The sequence below is a fragment of the Barbatula barbatula genome (assembly GCF_947034865.1).
Source record: "Barbatula barbatula genome assembly, chromosome: 21".
NCBI lineage: Eukaryota > Metazoa > Chordata > Actinopteri > Cypriniformes > Nemacheilidae > Barbatula > Barbatula barbatula.
In genome coordinates this window covers 10,766,920-10,787,473 of record NC_136784.1, presented here as the reverse complement: position 1 = coordinate 10,787,473, position 20,554 = coordinate 10,766,920, and the positions used below count along the sequence as shown (strand labels likewise).

The 20,554-nt window shown below is 37.9% G+C and overlaps 1 protein-coding gene across 1 annotated transcript in view; it reads right to left on the bottom strand.

The window, feature by feature from the left end:
* The window catches only part of csmd2 (CUB and Sushi multiple domains 2), a gene marked incomplete at both ends in the record, with an annotated part of 241,505 nt that overhangs the window by 79,330 nt on the left and 141,621 nt on the right, over positions 1-20,554 (bottom strand). The window contains 12 exons of the mRNA XM_079485563.1: positions 2,627-2,818; positions 2,902-3,058; positions 3,503-3,672; positions 4,465-4,653; positions 4,776-4,991; positions 5,304-5,420; positions 5,741-5,929; positions 7,355-7,542; positions 8,386-8,524; positions 11,616-11,810; positions 14,236-14,562; positions 17,112-17,294. Coding sequence (XP_079341689.1) covers positions 2,627-2,818; positions 2,902-3,058; positions 3,503-3,672; positions 4,465-4,653; positions 4,776-4,991; positions 5,304-5,420; positions 5,741-5,929; positions 7,355-7,542; positions 8,386-8,524; positions 11,616-11,810; positions 14,236-14,562; positions 17,112-17,294 — 2,262 coding nt within the window. The remainder of the gene's footprint in view (positions 1-2,626; positions 2,819-2,901; positions 3,059-3,502; positions 3,673-4,464; positions 4,654-4,775; positions 4,992-5,303; positions 5,421-5,740; positions 5,930-7,354; positions 7,543-8,385; positions 8,525-11,615; positions 11,811-14,235; positions 14,563-17,111; positions 17,295-20,554) is intronic.

Sequence of the window (20,554 nt, the reverse complement as noted above, 5' to 3'; positions counted from 1 at the left end):
GATGGTGCACAGTGTGCTGTGGAATGATGCATCATCAGGTGGCAGGGGCAAGTATAACTTTCCACTTTAAAAGAATACATTTAGGACCGAGCAGATCTTTATGAGTGATGAGCAGAATAATGTCGCCGTATATCACCTCTGGGATTGAGCCTTCCCCGGGGAGGGCATATTTCCTTTGGCTAATATCACTGATAGTGTTTGTAATATCTCCTGCCTCAGACATAGCCATCCATCTTGCACTGGGGTAGTGGTGGTGATGCTGGTAGAGAGCAAATCACTTGTTTGTCAGCAGGTCGGGTTCGGTGTGCGTGACAGTTCCAGTTTCACGGATCAGGAAACCGTGCGGGTCTCATATCCAGCCCCTGCCATCCACATCATCGTCTCCGAGGTCAAATGTGTTCTCACTAGCGCACTATACACTCATATGTACACACTTCTGATAGGGACTGGAGCACAAGTCAGTTCGATCGTGGAATACAGATATCAGAGTCTCGTCCTCGAGATGTGTTGAAGCTGATGTCTCGCCTTCTTCATATATATGAGCTGATCACGTAAGTGAGCTCATATTTTGATTTAGATCATTCAAACATTTTCATGAAGTAAATGATTTTGACTTTAGGACACGCAACATGTTAATCTTACGCATTACCTGCAGTGGCTGTTGCTTACAAATCTTAGATTTTAAATTATTCAGCAGCTGTTTTTAAATCGCATTAACAATATAATTACATCCTGCAGGGTATAATCGCATATTGCAGACATACCCTCCATCATTTCGGCATAACAAACGAAAAAGTATAAATGGCAAAGTTAATATCAGTTTATATCTAAACAAGACAACAAAAAAAACGTATAGTACGAAACTTGTTTTGACATATTTAACTTTGTAGGTTAAATTCATTTTTCTCACCCTGTAGGCAAACAGTTTCTTTCTTGTGTAGCAATTGATTTACAAAGTATTATACTTAAAATACAAACACATAAATAAATAAATACAATTCGCCAACGGGGTGAGAAAAAAGGAACAAATCAAGATATATATATATATATAAAAATCTTATCATCGTACACAAGTTTATCTTGCTTAAAGTATGTTTAGACAGTAATTTTACTGGGCAGAAAATAAACTTATGACATTGGCTTCCCCCCATTGCTTAAAAATGATAAAAACGACACGAACGGGAAAGAAAATGAAAAATGAAAGCACATCAAACTCTGCACATCTGATATCACTTTAAAGTTTTTATTTATTTATTTTCATTCCCCAAACGTGGCATTCATATATCCCAAGTTGTTTGCTTCTTTTCCATCAACTGTCTATAGTTTTTTTTTTTCATTTGAATTTCGCTCTGAACAATGTTCCCATATAGGACAGAGGGCCCATAAATCACCATGAAACAAACCCATCTTCTTCAATCCTGAGCCGACCTGCTACGTCAGTCATATAACTACATTTTAGCTCTATCCTTCTCATTCTCTCTCTCCTTCCCACAAACTTCTCATTTCTCACTGTCCACCCTCTGTTTCCAACAGAACTAGTTGGCTTTCTGTTGTGGCAGATGAAAAGTAGTATTTGGTCATCTCTATAGGATTTTCAGTTTTGCCTAAAGGTCTTCATAGGTACAGATGCTGGGATGGTATAATGGCGGTGCAAAATGAAGAAAAAGCACACACAAGCAGAAAAAAGCAAGTGGTCGAATTTAATCGAACCCCCCAAGCCTTGGTGGTTCATATTCATGAAGCAATTTCTCAAAGTGTATCACAGACGTTCATGTGGCAGATTTAAAGTTGGCCATGAAATACTTACACAGTTAGAGGAAGTAATGAGAACTCGGCGATCTTATTTTTTACGATGCATAACTATCGTCCTCCTTGTGCTTATTTGTGTTTATATACACGAAAAAATACCGCAGAAAAAATAAGAGACCATTTCAAAATTATTTTCAGTATTTATGAATGTACTATTTATACTAGGTACATGTTTACGTAAAAGGATGATTTTGGTTTCATTCTGTGAACTACTAACAAGATTTATCAAAATATCAAATCAAAATATTGTTTCATTTGTATTTATTTGCAGAAAATGAAACAGAAAAGATGCTCTGTTTTTTTCAGACCTCAAATACTACAAAGAAAACAAGGTCATATTCACTTTTAAGCAATACGACAGTAAGATTTCTATATGTATTTTGGAGAAGTTCAAAGATTATTTTGTTATGTGATAACCACAGTAATAACAGTTTCTATGTGTCTTGTCTTTCACATTGCTGTTGGACGACTTTGTCACTTATGAGGTTTGATTTTGTTGAAATTCAACAACATTTACAAAAACACAAATGTGTGAATACGAATTATGTTACAACCACATTGTACATATCAGCACTTTGAGCATTCTCCATCAATTTTATGAGATGCATCATGGGATGTTTACTCATCAGTATTAAAGAAACGTAGTCTGGCTGAATTTCTTTCACTTGTTACATTTGGCAATAAAATAAATAATCAACTTCTAAATAATATTAATTATAATAACACAGTAAATCGTGCCAGAAAACTACTGTATGCTGTCAATGATTTTTCTGAATCAAGCAGTGTGAATAGATGTGCGCTGACAGCAGTGTCTTACCCACACACAGCGGGAGGGGATTGTCCCATGCTCTCCTCTCCCCTCTGAGACATGTCAGGACCTCTGGGCCCTTTAAAGTGTATCCAGGGTCACAGCTATATAACACTGTGCTGCCGGCGAAATGCCCTTTGTCCTCCAGTTTAAAACCGAACTGTGGCACACCTGGGTCCTCACACTTTACCAGTTCAAAACCTGCAAAAACAAGGCACGGTGAGTCTGTATTAAAATGGCATAAACATTTCAAGGCACAGTACCAAAAAAGCCTGTTTACTCACTGTTAAAGTGCAGCTCAAAACCCTTGCTGCTGTTGTCACTGTTACTGATGAACTCCAACCACATGGTGCTGGACGTGCTGTTCAGAGTGACATCCATCAGCTCTGTACCAGTGAATGTGCCCAGCAAGCGGGCACTGTTACTGCTACCGTCATGCACCTGAAACACACGCAAAACAGACACATTCAGTCATACACTCAAAGCTGCGCCATTTTAGGGTCAGTTACCAATTTTTATAATAGTTATCTCATCAAAACTTGGAAAGAACCTGTAACTTGTGGTATTAAGTTTATGATAAATTTATGAAAACTATAGTATATTTTATATCTTTAAAATAGCCACCCTTTGACTAGAATGGCATTCTGTGCCCTTATTGGCTGCAAGAATATATATACAGTGTGTGTATATATATATATATATATATATATATATATATAAAATGTTTCACACAATTTTTGTTGGCACAGTTGAACATCTAAAAAATGTCTATAAAACTAATTCCAATTATTTTAGCATGATCCTAAACGTTTTAACAGTACCTACACCAACATGTGCATAACTTTATTGATGTTACTTGGGTATAGGTGTATAAGTCACAGACACCTTCAGAATGTCATCTTCCTCCAGTCGGAAATCCCGCGCTCGAAGCTGAATCCCTTTACCGGGCTGCGTTTGGATCGAGTAGATGCACTCATGGTTGTTACCGTAGTACCCAGGGTAGTTGGGAGAAAGCAAGACTCCTTGTTTCCCAGTTACAGATGACCCACATTCAGCTGCATGCAAGGAAGGAAATAAATCAAATGACAAACTACCCACAATATCGACACAAACAACCACAAACTCACATGCTCTAAACTAACGCTTCCAAAGGGGCCAGGTGGAGTCCATTTTTGCATCCAATTCCGCTTTAATATAGAAATTATGCAAATGAGATATAACCATCATAAGACACTTAAGGGAATGTTTTTAAAGAGGAAAAGAACGTATGTTGTTTCTTTAGTTTAAATAGAAGCACAGTAAGAAATATAAACAGACTTGTGTTTGTCTAGAAGCGGGCTGACCTAGTTCTATATGCGTAATAAACAAATGTGAATTGAAAATAAGCCACATATCGCTGCACAGAATACATAATATCTGCTTGCCTCAACCGGAACTTCACAATCGTAATGTAAAATAATTGCATTCTAAATTTAGCATCGCAGGCCATTCCAGCACCATATAAATTTGGTCTGACTACAAGATTGTGTATTTATTGGCTCATATAGGCTATTAAATTAATGCTGATTAAGCAGATAGTTCCCTAACTGAATTTCGGCCTGGTGCTTGCGCTGTTTTTTTCAGATGGTGAGTCACAACTTCATCTTTCCTATCTGGCAGCCAGCAGTAGTGTGAAACATACAGCCTCACCTCTGAATAGAGCTGCTACATCCATTTACTTTGAGATATGAAGTTTCACTTCACTGAGAAACCTTCGGAGGAGTGTTCGTATGTGGCTGCAAGTCTGGGTCTTAAATCTAGTCTAGAATTTGTAAACAAAGCAAAATGAAAAGCATGTGACCACCTACCAACACACCTTGGCAGAGGGGAACTCCACACCCGCCGTCGCCCCCCTAAACACACCACCTTCGTGGGACCCTCCAAACGGTACCCCGGGAAACAGGAGAAGATGAGAGCGTCCCCGACGCCGAACTGCAGCCCCTTGCGAGTACTGAAAGGGGGGACGCCGGGATCTTCGCAGGGCTCCAGGTCATATTCTGAGGGGAGTAGAAGACGGTTCACTGAAACTGATGGCATTGTGTGGCTTCTATAAACGTTATGACCTTTAAAGAATGTAGGTAACCAAGCAACACTTTTAATGTTGTTATACTTTAAATACCTGAGAAAGTGATGTTGAAGCCCTCGTAAGACACAGAGAAGTCGGAGAGGAAACGGATTTGAGCTGTGTAGTTGCCAAAGAGACCAGCGCTGAGGGGAGTCGGCAGTGTGGATCCGGTCAACCTCCACAGCGGCTGTGAAAAACTACCATTCTCTGTCACCAAGAGGTGATCGTGAGGGCTCTCCAAGTGAAAGGTGTGGAAGGTAAACTGGACGCCTGCAGAGAGCGAGAGAGAAAGTTGAAGACTGAAAACAGGTTTCAGCTCAAACTAGTGATCTTACAAGGCCAAACATCTGAAATGTGGCACTTGCGGTCTGGTTTGCCCAAGAACCGGCCACTTAGAAAAGACACCGAATGACTGACATGCAATGCGGCCAATCACAGCGCTGAGATTATCTGCCAAAGTTTAACAACATAATATAAACCAACACATTGCGAACAGACTTACAGTATTGGATAAGAAACCTTTGAATTTGCAATACAGCAAAATTTAAGAAACAAAGGGATAGTTAGGAAGCGTTATCTCACCTTTCCCATGTGAAGACTCAATCATCCAGGTACAATTGAGGTTGTGGGGGTAGAAGTCAGGAAACCCAGGGGACAAAATTGTGCCACTGTTACCCTGAATAAACCCTCCACAAAGTGCTAGAGGAGAGAAACGAGAGAGATAAGAGCTATTTGTAAAAACACTGAGCACTTCGGCTTTCACAACCTACCAAACTTAACTCGACAGGAAGTTCCTTCCCGAAGGCAAATTATTCCTATCATTACCCGAGAGGAAAAATCAATAATGGCCCCAAAATAATAACATTTTGGATGACTGTAGGAAGAGAGCGGAAAGGGTAGCTCAATCCGTAAATGCCCCTCCTGTCTGGAAGCGTGGCTTGAATAAATGACCTGTCTCTAATGTGTCCTTTTCTACTGTAAGAGCAGTAACCGTTTTAGATGTTCAGGGTGGACCGTACCATCACAGCTGGGGAGGGGTCGACTCCATTGGAAGTTGGGTTCACACTCGAGGGGCTCCCTGTCGCTGAGGGTGTATCCTGCTTCACAGGTGAAGGTCACCAGAGCGCCGACGTAGAAGTCATTGCCGTGGCGTTGACCGTTGACTGGGATGCCCGGATCAACGCAGTGGTCCGACTGCAACTGTAGGGCTTGATGAGATCAGACGCATGTTAACATAGAAAAAACAAGAACGTTTCTACTGTGTCTACTATATACCTGCTAATAGGGACTGTCAAGGGTTATTCACATTGACACATGATTCATAAGGCTGGGATTTTGCATTACCACATATTTAGAGCTTACTCTTCCAAATTGCCACATAAATTTAATTCATGGGTTTATTCAGCTCATTCAAAAGTTAAGCAACTCTCACGCAGCCAAAGTCTTCTAGCACTAAAGTGAATGTCCTAAATAAGCCAAAACTAAGATTTATAGCGAAACAAGAAGAAAAGGTTACAAACATGAGTCACGCTGAAATAAAAGTCATTCTTTCAGTTCACAACACAGCTGTGAGCTTATTGCGCATACTTAAATATACAGTATGTACACACGTTTGTGTGTGTGTGTGCATTTAAATGTTACATGTGTCATGCGTATGCACAACACTGAAATTATCTTGAAGCATAATCACGGTCCTATTATATCATAATTACAGCACTTGATTAAAATCCCTGTATGGTAATAGAGCGTGTGGTTATTATTTATAATAATGCCTTCGTAGCTCCTTTCATTCAAAGATCTTCGTAAGCCCAGGTATCTGTGCTATCTATCAGATCATTGTAATTGCAGCTGTGAAATGCGTTGGAGAGAAGATAATCAGCTTTTGTCTAACTTGCATGCTTTAACTAAATTCAATGGAACAGCATTGTAGGCTACATTACAAATAAATTACGGTTATTGTTTGATTAAGGATGAAAAATTCAGTTCAGTAGTGTAATTTAAAACTAAAGAATACAACATTTTAAAACTGTAAAAATGTGTGTTAAACCTTAGGACAGGATGCGTATGTGTGTGGTTGCTAAGATGTTTGCAGTTTATTTTAGCGCATTGCTAAGTGGTCCAAAGAGCCCACGTCTCTATTCTAATGTGATCTTATGTCCGCCCCTCCTTAAAGGGATAGCTCACCCAAAAGTGAAAATTCTTTCTACAATTATTCACCTATATGTCATTTCAATGCTGTATTACTTTCTTTTTTCTGCAGCAAAAGGCTTAGTAACCAAACAAGCCATTGACTTCCATTGTATGGACACAAAATCACCTAGACATTTCTCAAATATCTCTCAAGAAAGAATCATATACAGGTTTTGAAATGACATAAGGCTGAATAAATGATGAAATCATTTTCATTTTTGGGTGAACAATTCCTTTAAGTTTACAATTCTGAGTTTTTTCACCCATTCACTCAGAGACATAATTTACATTTACATAACACATTTACACATTTGGCAGACGGTTTTATAAAAAAGCCACAATCCATAACTTTTGACATCAATTTAAGACATCAATAATGACTGTAAGCCTAAAAAATCATTTGAATGTAAATACAAGTAATAGTTAAAGCAAGGTAAACGTACTTTCATATCGAATGCGGAACCCGATGTCAGAGTGGCTCTTGTCGGTGGTAAAAAGCAGATACAGGAAGTTGGAGGTACTGATGAGGAACTGTGGGACTTGTGTTCCCTGATAACTGCCAATCAAAGGCGACGATGGATAGCGTCCGTCCCGCACCTCAAATACGTCGTAGTTAACCTCCGTTCGGAATCTGTGGGTCAAAAAAACGCCGTGCATCAGCGTGGCAGCTTCGCAACAAACCGAGTACACAGGTTCATCACAATCTCACGCACTTCTGTTCCTCCAGGATATCGTATATTTACACCGAGCATACAGCCACTACATCATCCAAACTGAAAGCTCAGCTCGCTCAGAAGCAATGCGTTTTCTTTGAATTTTCACAAAACCCCTGCTGTTTCTGTAGACAGAGAGCATTCGCTTCCTCACCAGCTTTGCCTTTGGAACTGTTCCTCATATAAATAAATAACAATGGCTAGAACAAACACATATGCACACACGGATGAAGGAGAAAGCAAAATGAAGAGGAGCGCTCCATTGAACGCGCAGTGGTCACTCTGCAGGTGGATGGTTGGACGTGACTAAAGCAATCTGTCTAGCATCATTGTGCCCGCGAGTCTGCTGCTCCAGCGTTAATCAAACTGTTATGATTAAAATGAGCCATTTTAGAGAAAAGCCAGCTAAATGGAGCAGAACGGCATGTTTTATTGATCTTACATCAAATCGCATAGCAACAAACTTTTTTCATATGTATTTTTTTATGGAGAGCTTCGTGTGTATGGGACAAATAGATTAAACCATTTCATGTATCAGTGATGCCGATATGGATTCTGAATGGTTCTCTAGTTTGTTTAAAAGCGAGTGTGGGTAAATAAATGACCCGATCTTCTCATTCAAAGTCTGAACGACTGCAGTGCAGTAGTGACCTATTTATGAAATGCAGATAAGAATATTATAAATGAAGTAAATAGGGAGGGGAAAATGAGAGGAACTGCACAAGGTAGATTCAAGAGGAGTTTACAAGTTGTGTACGCACTTGTCAAAGATGATCTTAATAGGATATCCTGGTGGGGCCTCGATGATCCACTCGCAATTGAGAGCCTCCTTATAGAGCTCAGGCCAGCCTGGGGACAGAATGATGCCGTTCGAAGCCTTCAGGTTTCCACCGCATGGAGCTGGAGAACAAGAGAAGAAGAAAAAAGGGGATTTTTTGAGATGGTCCTCATTGCAGAACACAAGATCCAGGGGGCGAGGTTGAAACCAGATCCAACTCATCCCACTTTAAATACTTGGCCGCAATTTGGAGAGTAAGTTGCAACTCGTGCTCGTGGTCGTGGTTTACTCTTATTTAGTGTGTGCGTGTAAGTAATGATCACAGTTAAATATTTTGGTAACACCCAAACACTTACCCCAAATCTAATAAAATGCGTTATTAAAAATATGTTAATAAATAAAGATTGTGCAAGTTAGTTTTCCGTCAAAAGAATAACTTTAGTTAAGACTCAATGTGGAAATGGTAGAGAAACAACACGAGTACGACGTGTCTTGTGGCAAAACTGCTACAGAAATCTGTCGACCAATCAAAACGCAGTGGAGAGAGCGAAATACAGCCGGTTGCAGTAGGGACACCCACATTTAAATGCTTCTGAGGTTAGAAACGTTTACATTAATGTGTAGCCTATGTAACTTTGCAGACGGTCCCTAAATTCAGACTATCGAACGTATGTCAAAACAACTTTACGCCGGTGAACAAATACTGCATTTGTAAATCTGTACTTGGCAAATTTGGCAAAACTAATAACACTTTAAAAATAGTACGACATATGCCTTTTTGTTCTTTTGCTTCACGGTTTTTTTTCGGCTACAGATGTATAGCTCCGTTTTACAGCCATGGTCAGATATATGTGCATCACCACATCACGCACATGTAATCGCCTGCCGCGCACTACACGATGTCCGAGACTGAGTATGTTGAAGTGTTTAAATTAATTGAGTATTGAAAAGGAAATTTCCAAATGATTCCTGTTAAATTGAATCCGTTAGTTATTAAAATAGCGTATAGATTATGGGATTTGGCACTCAAGGGGGCCCGCTAGTGGTGTAGAGGCCCTACACAACCTGCGTAGTCTGCTTATGGGGAGGATCGGCTCTGGGTTAGAAGCTGCAATCGTTTGGTTACCAGCCCAGGTTAAAGGGATAGTTCACCCAAAATGAAAATTCCGTCATCATTTACTCACAAATATATTACTTTTTTCTTCTGCACTACACAAAAGAATATCTTTTGAAGAAGTTGTTAACCAAACCATGTCGGTACCCATTGACTGGCATTGGTTTTGTGTTCATACCATAGAAGTGAATGGGTACCGCCAGTGTTCGGTTACCAACGTTCTTTGAATGTCATACAGGTTTTAAAATGACAAGAGGGTAAATTAATTTTCATTTTTTGGTGAACTTTCACTTTAATCTGGTTTAGGCTAACCACCCTAAGCTAAGTGTAGCATGTCAATATTATGAATATGGATCAAACAAAAAGCTGACATTAGAGCTGTGGCAGTAATAATGCACATGCTCTTGACACGCAGACCATTATTTCAGTCATTCCTTTCTAAAAAAGATAATAAAGAGAAAAAAAACCAGCAATAAAAACAGAACAAAGATATAAGATAACAACAACTAAAAGCCGCAATTCAGTGCATTTCAGAAGACCAAATCTAATCTGGTGATAGCAGGCAAGTTTGGTTAATGAATGCTGTATTTTTTTACAGAAGATGAGAGCATGAGAACAAGGCCCTGCGTGCTGAACGGCTGTGGTGGATGATGTCATCTCTTGATTGTGTGCATTGAAGGACATCTATCAAAGGCGCTGCTCAATAAATGATCAAATAACTTGGAGTTCCAAGAGAAAACAGCTGTGCATTTCATTAAATGGGAGGCCATGCGATGTCAAGATGTCGCATAAGACATTAAGAGTTCAAGCAATCCAAGAGAGGAATATGGATTTCTTAAACATTTCATCAAATTGATTTAAAACGGACTATTCAGGACAACATTTATGCAACAGCTGCAGCAGCTCTGGAGTCTGAAACAAAGGTCTAGTTTTGTCCTTGTACGTTTTGAGAAATGATTTAGACAGTATAAATGCTTAAACAACACTTACGAAGATACTGAAATATCTCATGAATGTGTTCACGTATTCAAATCAGTCTCTGAATATACTTAATGAAAAACAAATTGAGAAACTTTCTAAGGGTTTAGTAACGTGCATACTAAAAGGGTTGCATGCTATGTTTGTTTATTGTTGCAAGAAACTGCCACAGCATTTCAAGCACACGCTTAACTAAGTCATGTGGCACAATCAGTACATATATTTATTATAAATGCATAATTTGGGTTGAAATATGTATTATGAATGTTTAGCAATATTTGATTTGCACATGTACATGTAATTGGATTATGACAGTTTTGTGCATAATTTTAGGGATGTGAACAACTTATCGTGATTCATTTAATTCAGAAGAAACATTTGTGTTTACATAATATATGTCTGTATACAGTGCATATAAATGTTGTATTATTTTTTAATATTTAGATATATTTATTTATATTTACAAACAATTTAAATTATATATAAACGTTTATTAATCTAAATAATTTTATATTTAACTATGGTGTGACAGTAAAAGATTGAAGATAAATCTCTTGAATGCCATTAATATGAAAAATACAAATATTAATAATCTAAAATTTTAATATTAACATTTTGTTTTGCTATGTCACACCATAGGACACATGTACGATTTATGTGTCAACTACCCATGTAGGTGCATGTGTTTATGAATACAAAAATTAATATGAATAGCACACAGACATTAATTATGTAAACACAAACATTTATGATGGATGCGATTAATCACGATTAAATTCTGAACAGCCCTAGTCATTTTATGAAAAAACACATAATGTAACGCATTAGGCTCTGATCTGTTAACAGTTTATTTAGCATGTCTTTTTCTTTATTATTAACAATCCTGTGACTTTAATCTCTCTAATATAATATTTAAGAATTAATTTGCAGAATGCTTGAAGGAAGCCATTGGGAAAGATGACATGCCTTGAAAACAACACCCCTTCAGTAATGACAATATCAAACCAAAATACAATTTACATAATAACATACAATATATTTATAATAGTAAGGTCAAACATAAACAAATTGACCAATTCATTTGCATATTTACATCTTCATTTAGTCGAGAAAGGACACACCTTCACAACGTGGCACAGCGTTGTCCCACACAACGTTTCCGTCTTTAAGGATGCAGGAGATGGTCTGAGATCCGTGGGTCTTCACAAACCCTTCCTCACATAGGAAAGAGATAGAGCTGCCAAGCTGAAGACTCTCCCCGAAACGTTTTCCATTCACTGGAACTCCAGGATCAGGACACTCGTTGTGCCGAAATGCTGCACGTAAAAAGAAATGTATTCATTCAACCTTTTTTACTGAACACCTAGAAAGAGTAGAAGTAGAATCGTGTTACAGTTTACATGTTCAAAACCTTTGAGGAATGGTGCAAAAGATTCTGCTTTCATGAATGAAAAAAGAGAAAACCTTGTACAGGTCTAACCAATTTTAGACATAGCCCTCAATACAGCCACTGAACTGAAAACGTTGTGCCTCATTGTTTCAGTAGAATAACGACTCTAATTCATTTCAGTTAGAACAAAATATTGATTAATGTCCCTTCCAAAGTTCCTTGGTTGAGTGGGAAGCTCCGAGCCACTCGGTGCCCGTCGATAGGACTTCAGAGAAGATGATGCATTACCAGACGACAAAAGCTCTACAGCAAATCTGCTTTCTCCTGTAGCTCAACTAGTAGAGCATGCCACTAGCAATGACATGGGTTCCACTCCCAGGGTAAACCGTACACAAAACGAAGGAAATGTAAACCTTGACTGCACTAATGTGCGCAACAATCTTTGTAATGCCCATGTAAGAATGTGTTTTATGTCGGTCGCACAAAAAGTCGTTTACGTGATCGGTTGGCGGAGTATAAATATGCTATTCGTATTAGCAGCCCAGATTATCAGATGGCTCAACACTTCTTACATATGCACAACAAGAATGATTCCCTATTGAAAATAGAGGTATTGGAGCATGTGAGACCTTTGGATAGAGGTGGGGATAGGATTCGTAGACTCAACCAGCGCGAGGCATTTTGGATCCATCAGCTCGATGCTCTTCGTTATCCAGTTCTGAACGAGGATATTGAGTTTAAATGTTTTTTATGATATGTTTTTTATGCCTATATATTGGTTTAGCCTTATACGTATTTATGTCTTTATGTATGGTCGATACTTGTTATTTTCCTCTCCAGATGACCTATGTTTGGGGGATATTTCTTTTCTTTGTTTTATTTCTTTTCTTCATTTGCTGTGTTGCTAATTATGGTTGTTCTCCTATCCTGTAGACCTGAATGCATTATTGGTTTTATGGATTGTAGAAGGCCTGATTAGGTTAATTGAATATTCCATTGTCTGACTGTGGGTGAGAGTTTATTTATAATTTGATGTCATTCTCATTCTTTGTGATACTTTGCCCTGAGGAAGACCAGTTGTTGGTCGAAGCATGTTGGCTCTTATACAAATATATTTTTTAAATGACTTACGCCACACTTAATAAAGGCTTTTTAACTTTATCCTTCTCCTTCTCATATTTGACTGAGTGCCTGGGACCTGCTTTTTTGTTCCGGTTTCGTTTGTTCCCTACCCCAAGAGCACCTATCACAGACTTTTCTACTTCACCTGAGTGCCTGGTTGAACCTCTTCATAGCTTTGTAAGAACCAGTTGAGTTTTATACCAGCAAACTGAGGACTAAAAGAATAAAGTGCAGCAGGGATGACGTTTTATTGTCGGCCCACTCGTAAGCCTAGGGAGTTTTCCAACAAAGTTTTGGAAGATTGAAGAAAAAAGCTCTGTGATTAACAAAGGTTTATGTTACTTTTTTTCTATCAAAATAATCTTTACAAATAAACACAAGATTTGTTCCTTTTGAGGCCTAAATACAACCGCCAGAAGCAAAAAGCTAACATGATGCTATAAACAGACTACATTATGGTCGCTCGATATCAACATCACCACCATCAACCCTCCGACAACATTTTCATACCCGATTAAAAGCATAGTCCCTTATAAGTAATTTTTTGAGATGGTTGACATCCCCGACAATGATGGCAGTCGATATTAGCAAGTTGTTAAAAAAACGCTGTTTTTAAGACGCGTAAAAGCTTGACTAATATCATGAGCGGGTAATTTCTGCCATGTTTTACTTTATAGAATAAAACATGACAACTTAGAATAAATCATGCATGACTTTTTGTGTATAACCCAAACATTGTGCATCTCATTAATTATCATTCATTTATGTCAACAAGCTTTGATGGAGTTTGTCATCTCTTTAATTAACAAGAATGATGTGGACGTTCCTCCCACCTCTCAAAAACACAGTGCACAGGGAGTCTTACTGTGTGCTATCAACTCCCGAAAGCATTCATTATCTCTTTCTTTATTTAATCATAAACAGATTTGGGGAAACTAAAGAATTCTGTTATGGGTGCTGTTCACGTCACCTCTGTGAAAAACGATCACTGACAGATTTCTCAGTTCATGTATAGTTCTTGTTTGAATATTTCTGCAATATACAGGAAAGAAAACAAAACCTTTCTAACAAAAGGTTTCTAGTATCCTAGAAACAAGTAGATGCAGCTGTTATACATTCTAGATGTAAATCCTAAAAAACAATTTCACATCTCCAGTTTAAAAACACATCAACATCAACGCATCAAACATTTATTCCATGAAAAGAATTAAGGAGACGCAGAAACGTACTGGTGAAGGTGATGTTGAAGCCGCGATCTGTGTAGGTGTGATCGGTCAGAAACTCGAGCCGGGCCACGTGGCCGCTGGTAGTGATGGGTGACGGCAGCACATCCCCAGAGAAGGTGCCCAGAATGGGCGACTCTGCCTTGCCCCCGTCTTTAATGGACAGGAAGTCAAATTGCTTCTCCATGCACAGGTCATTGAAGGCCAGGTTGATGCGGCTCTCGGGTTTGGCGATGATCAGCCACACGCAGTGCATGTTGTTGCCGTACTCCTGGGGGTAGTTTGGAGACAGCAGAACTCCAGATGGAGTTGTGAAGTTGAAGAAACAAGAAACTGTGCAAAGATATAAACAAGGGATACTTAGACATGGAGGCTTTGTACATTATAGTTATTATAGAGCAATCTTGCAGAATGCAACGACAGCGTTTGCCTATTCAAATCACAATGCAAAGAGATGTGTAATTGCTCACAGCAGAAAAGAGGAAAGCATGAAATTACATATTTTAGCATATACAAAGAGTTCTAGTGACAAAAGAACCCAAGACCTTGAGAAATTAGTTCTTTATTTCGAATATGCATGCTGAAATGTAACAGCAGAAGTCTGCTTTCCTAAAGACGATAATAGGTAAAATACCTCCCAATTCTTAACTTAATGTGCAGGGACAACAATAAGAAAGCCATTTGAAGGTTTATTTCACCAAAAATTGTAAATGCTCTGGGTGTTTGATGCTATCGGAATATCAAAACCTTTTGTTAAATTATTCTCTCTAGCCTGACATAAAAAATGGCTCAACCAATAGAGTCGAACTATCTGTCAACCAATGGCATGCATTTTACAAATTCATTCTGTAAAACTGGTGCAAAAATGATACACTTCCCTTTTTAATTGTAAGAGCTCTAAACACGGCAATGCCATACAATAAGCTATTTGTTAACAATTAGTTTCTGCATTAGCTAACATAAACTAACAATGAACAATACTTCAACATTGATTCATATAATCATGTAAATTACTGCATTTACAAATTCATTATTACAAGCAAATGTTGTCACTGTTAACATTAGTAAATGCAACATGAACTAACATGAATAACTGTATTGACATGAACTAAATGCTGAAAAACGTGTTCCTTGTTAGCTAATGCATATACTAATGTTTACTAATAGGACCTTATTGAAAAGTGTTACAGTAAATACCCTAATAGGAAAGGATTTATAAAACACAAGCACCTTAAAATAAAATAAAAATGTCTAATTTCATTATATAAACAACAAAATATTTTTTTTTCAATGCTACGACAAAGAAAGAGATGAGCTTAGTGCAGTCAATTGTTAAGATCCATTTAAACCTTTAATACCTTTTTGTTATTTTGTCATCTCCTAATATGTATATGTATATGTATAAGTGTGTGTGTGTGTGTGTGGTCTACGGCAGAAGATAATGAAAGTGGTTATCTGCAGGGATTATCCATACACCGACATTAACTCATTTTTAGGATTTGGGGAAAAGCTGAGAGGCCAATAACCATCACTAAATAGCCACGGGGAGGATGAAAATGAGCTCGGTGGTGGACTGCAGACAAATTGTTACGCTTCCAAGTCGTATGAATGACTGTGCTGTCTGAGCTAATAATAATGTCATAAAATAGCAGAATGCAAAGTTGTAAGTCAACTGTATTGCCGCTGATCTAATAAGATGGGCGCCATTATAATGACAAATGAAGACAGGAAGAGAAACCGATAGTATGCATGAGTCAAAATGATAGCAAAACAACTTTGTCAAAAAGTGCAATGCTATTTGTTAGTATTAGACTGTGTTCAAGCTTTTAATTGGCTGTAAAAACGTTTTATTTTAGCAAATAGCAGCAAAGCATCTAGGTGTCTAAACAAAAAGAGTCCTTTTCACAGTGCTTCATTATGTTTATGATTCTTGATTATTATTGTGTCCAACTATGTGATAAAAACATCACCATTGACATAATATAATCAACATCACTAACTCATAACGTGACACCTAATTTAACACAATTTTAAAAATAAAACACAAGAAAATGCACTAAAATGATTTTTTTAGTCCTTGCACTAAAAAAATTTCAACTGTTTACATAAGTTTGAAAGCAAAGCTTTTCTGGCAACCTGCATTTTCACAAATGAGTTCATATGTTATCCTTCCACTCTGTTACGTCCTGTGGATGTATTTAGACTGTGTGTATATATATTGGGGACTGGTTTCACCCAGTGGATGTATTGTGTGGTTGCTGTTTATTTTGAGCGTGCGTGCGTAGCCAAGTGTGGTTATGTCTCTCAAGATGGTGAAAGGAGTCAACAATCTTTACCAGTGACTAGAATTGTGAGCTAATTAAGTATTATTTATATTATGTGAATACTATATTTGTTATGATTGTGGAAAGAGGTAGGGAGAGGGTGCCCTTTTGTTTAAATCTTATTTTTGTCAATGTTTTTTTGTTTAGTCAAGGAGGAAGGTTAGTCTTTGTTGTTTATTTATTTTTCTTTTGGATGCAGGTTATTTAAGTCTTACTTTGGAAGTTAGATTGTTTTGTTTTTTGTGTTGGCCACAAGCTCAAATGAGCTTTTCTTCAGTTCAGATAAACTTGCTAAACTCCTCCAACTAAATAAAGCCATCAAACGACTCAAATGATGACTGTAATGAACTGTTAATCTTTAAGTTGAGTTCGAGAAAATGATTTAATGGTTCATCCGCCGAGAGGAAATATCTGGGAGCAGGGACACACAGTACGAAAGACGCAGCCATTAGATTCAATTTTTGAGATGGCTAGACAGTAATAACGGTGCATCAGCCTCCCAGGTGTGATGAGGTGGGAGTAAAATGTATTGCATTTTGGGTAAGGTATGTCACTTACACACGCAGCTTGGCTTCTTGGCTGACCACTGATTATTTTTCTGGCAGGTAATGTTCTTCTTTCCTACCAACTCAAAGGCTGGGAGGCACTCAAAATACAGCTTGTCGCCGTGTCGGAAGCCCGAGCCTTCTCTCTTGCCGTAGGCTGGGATTCCTGGGTCTCCGCAACCACCCTGGTCAATTTCTGTAAAAAGTGAAAGAAATTATATTATATTATATTGTAAACATATAAATATCTTTTTTTCACCCATATTTCAATAACAATACTTAAAGGTCTAATGTGTCGTTTATTGGTGGATCTATTGACAGAAATGCTATATAATATACATAACTGTGTTCAGAGGTGTATGAAGACTTTACCTAATGAAGCGTTATGTTTTTATTACATTAGAATTATGTATTTCTATCTACATATACCGCGGGTCCCCTTACATGGAATTCGCCATGTTGTTTCCAGAGTAGCCCTAAACGGACAAACTGCTTTACAGAGAGCTTTTCGTAAATACGTTATCGCCTTCGGCAAAGAAGCAAAAACATGATGACATCTTAGCTCTGTGTCAGCCACAGTAGTGCTTCGAAAGGGAAGGGTGGAGTGAGCCGTTGGTTGCAATTCACGACCTCCCCGCTAGTTGAGGCTAAATTTTACACACTGGACATTTAAGGTTTTTTCTACACCAGTTTTTGGTTTCATATATTCAAAATTGGTCTATTTCTCCAGCTGCAAAGCAAAACCAGTCAAAGTGCCATCTTTGATGCTCCAATGGAGTCTCAGAAAGGCTCTCTCACCTAATGAATGGACTTTTTTCCCTCTGTTGCTTTATACCGTCCCCTGTCTCTGAATGTCAGGGCTCATTTAGAAGCACAAGGCCAATACAACAAAAGGCCACGACAGAGAGAGAAAGGAATCAGAAACTTAATGACTTAAAGGTGAATGCGTTTAAAAACATCATTTACACATAAATAAAGCACAAACAAAGAATAGATGTTATATCCTGTATGTAAATAAAAACCGTATTGTGTTATTCAGCCTTCTTTACCTCTGTACTGTATATTGCCTAATAACAAGACAACATTTCAAGCATAGCCTATAGAAAAGCTTGCATGTGTAACAGAATGTGTGACGGTCTCCACCTGACCTTGAATTTCTGGCCCGTGTCTTAAAAAAGCCAATTATGCCCTGATCTTAAGGAATCGAGAGTGTTGCACGTACTCTATATCCGGCCTTGTCTCCTTACTTGACAAATGTTACGCAGCAAAGTTATCCCTGTGGGAGTGTTCATGTGCGTGATTCAATAAGTACCCTTCCTAACACTTTGTTACAGCTATCTTTTGCCCGGTGACAAACACACTTTCTCTAGGGCTGGCATTTGTTATTTACCCACGGCAATTTTCCATTGATTTATTCATGACACTTTCCTTTTCTAAATCCCAGAACACAGATGGAAGTCATTGACTTCCTAGTGAAGTATTACTAATAACGCAGGAAGGCATGGGATAATTCCACTTATCCTCACACAACATACAAGTCCAGAATTCTCTTTCCCTGGGAACATGAAATAGAAAATATAGTGACTATTTTATGTTCTAAAAGAGCCATCCCTTCGACATGTGTTGGGTATTATTGCTTCTGATTTGCACATTTTAATTCACAGAAATCCTACAAAGTATGCCGTCTCTCAAAAACATGTGTCCTCTTTTTTTGTTACATCCTTAATGCATTAATGTCCCTCTTCTAAAATAGAAAACTTGTGCATAGATGTCTATATGTCTGGTTTAGTCAAATATAAACAGATGATTCAATATATTGGTAATAAATGCATTACCTGACCCTTTATATTTCAAGTTTGTATAAAAATGTCAAATCCATAATGCTGGAATTGGCCATTTGTAGCAAATGTGTGTAAAACAACAGTGGGTATGAGGAAAAGAGCTTAAAGTGACAGATGTGAAAGCTTTAAACACCTAAATCCTCTAGTGTAGAGCTGAGGGGGAAATGCTGCGGGCATGCCCACCTACTAAAAACCAAAAAGGGGCCATCTGCCTTTCCATTATTTGGTAATGCTACTTTTAAAATGTAATGTTTCAATATTGTGTTATTCATTAGAGTAACAACATGTATTATGCGATGTCAAGTGTCACTTTTATAATAGTTCTCACTGAGTTTCTCAATAAAACTCTCTTCTCTATAGTCGATGAGTAAGCAAGCTTTTATAGTATAGGAAGTGAGGATTTTTTGCTGTATTTATTCCCCATAGTGTTTATTCCCTTGAACATAGTTTCTGACTTTTCATGAATCTCAAGGGCAGTCAGACAGGAATCATAACAGTTAGAAACAATGTGTTACACTTGGTGTGCGTTTCATTTTTTAGCAGTTGTTTAGCAGAAATTTCGCCACTGTTAAGTCAACACCCAAATTCTTTTGTCTGATATATAAGGCTAGCTGCCATTCCTAGCAGAAAGATTTTTTTACAGAGACACTATTTTGGTTTACAGCAGTATTTTTAGTCTGTATGCCACATATAAGCACAACACACTGGTACACCCATCACCATCGCAAATAGTACAATAACTTCTACAATGATTGGGCACATTTAATGTATGTGCTTCTAGATTCAGTTGTGAATAATAATATTGCAAACAGGTAACACATAATCTGATACCTGGAATACGCATGTTAACTCCCAAACACTAGTTACAATGTTCTGTAAAAGTCCCCCTGTGATGAAAATCTAGTTTTTAATGTTGTTTTTTATGTCTATGTTGTGTTTTAAAAAGCTTCAAGATAAACCATGTGCAAATTCATCATTTTAAACCATTGCAGAGAATTGCAGAGTTTACCAAAGACTGTTAAAAAATGCAATTTGAAACGGCCTCCGTTTACGACATTATAACCCTGTAACCAATCACATTAACAATTACGTTAAGTCATTTTAAAAGCGTAAAGAAATTATTCTTACATGTAAAACTTTTACATATGCTATTTTAATGTCTAAATATACGTTTAAAGTGATAACACTTTCGGATGCTGTGGGACTTTAAAGTTAATAGAAACTCTTGCATGATATCCTCCTCGTCACAAAGCCCCCATTCCTACAAGGTTAAATGCTCACAGTCTGCTCTGAAGACCCGTGCCACATGTGTGGAAAGTATAATGGTAAAGGGAAAAATGTAAAATAAAAAAGGATATAAAAGAAGAACATGCTGTGCTTGTATTCTTAACAGATCCCACAAGAGTCCATCAAATAGCAGGATGCCACCATGAGCACAAGTAAATTGGGAAATGTGCTCAGAAGAAAACACATGGTGCAAGATTCCCCGGGGCAGGTGTACATTTTGGCTTCATGTGTATACCATTGATGTGGGTGGCTGGCATGTGATTCAGCAAACCGATGACCTCATTACAATACCTACACCTACTTCACTCTATGATATGATATGCAATCA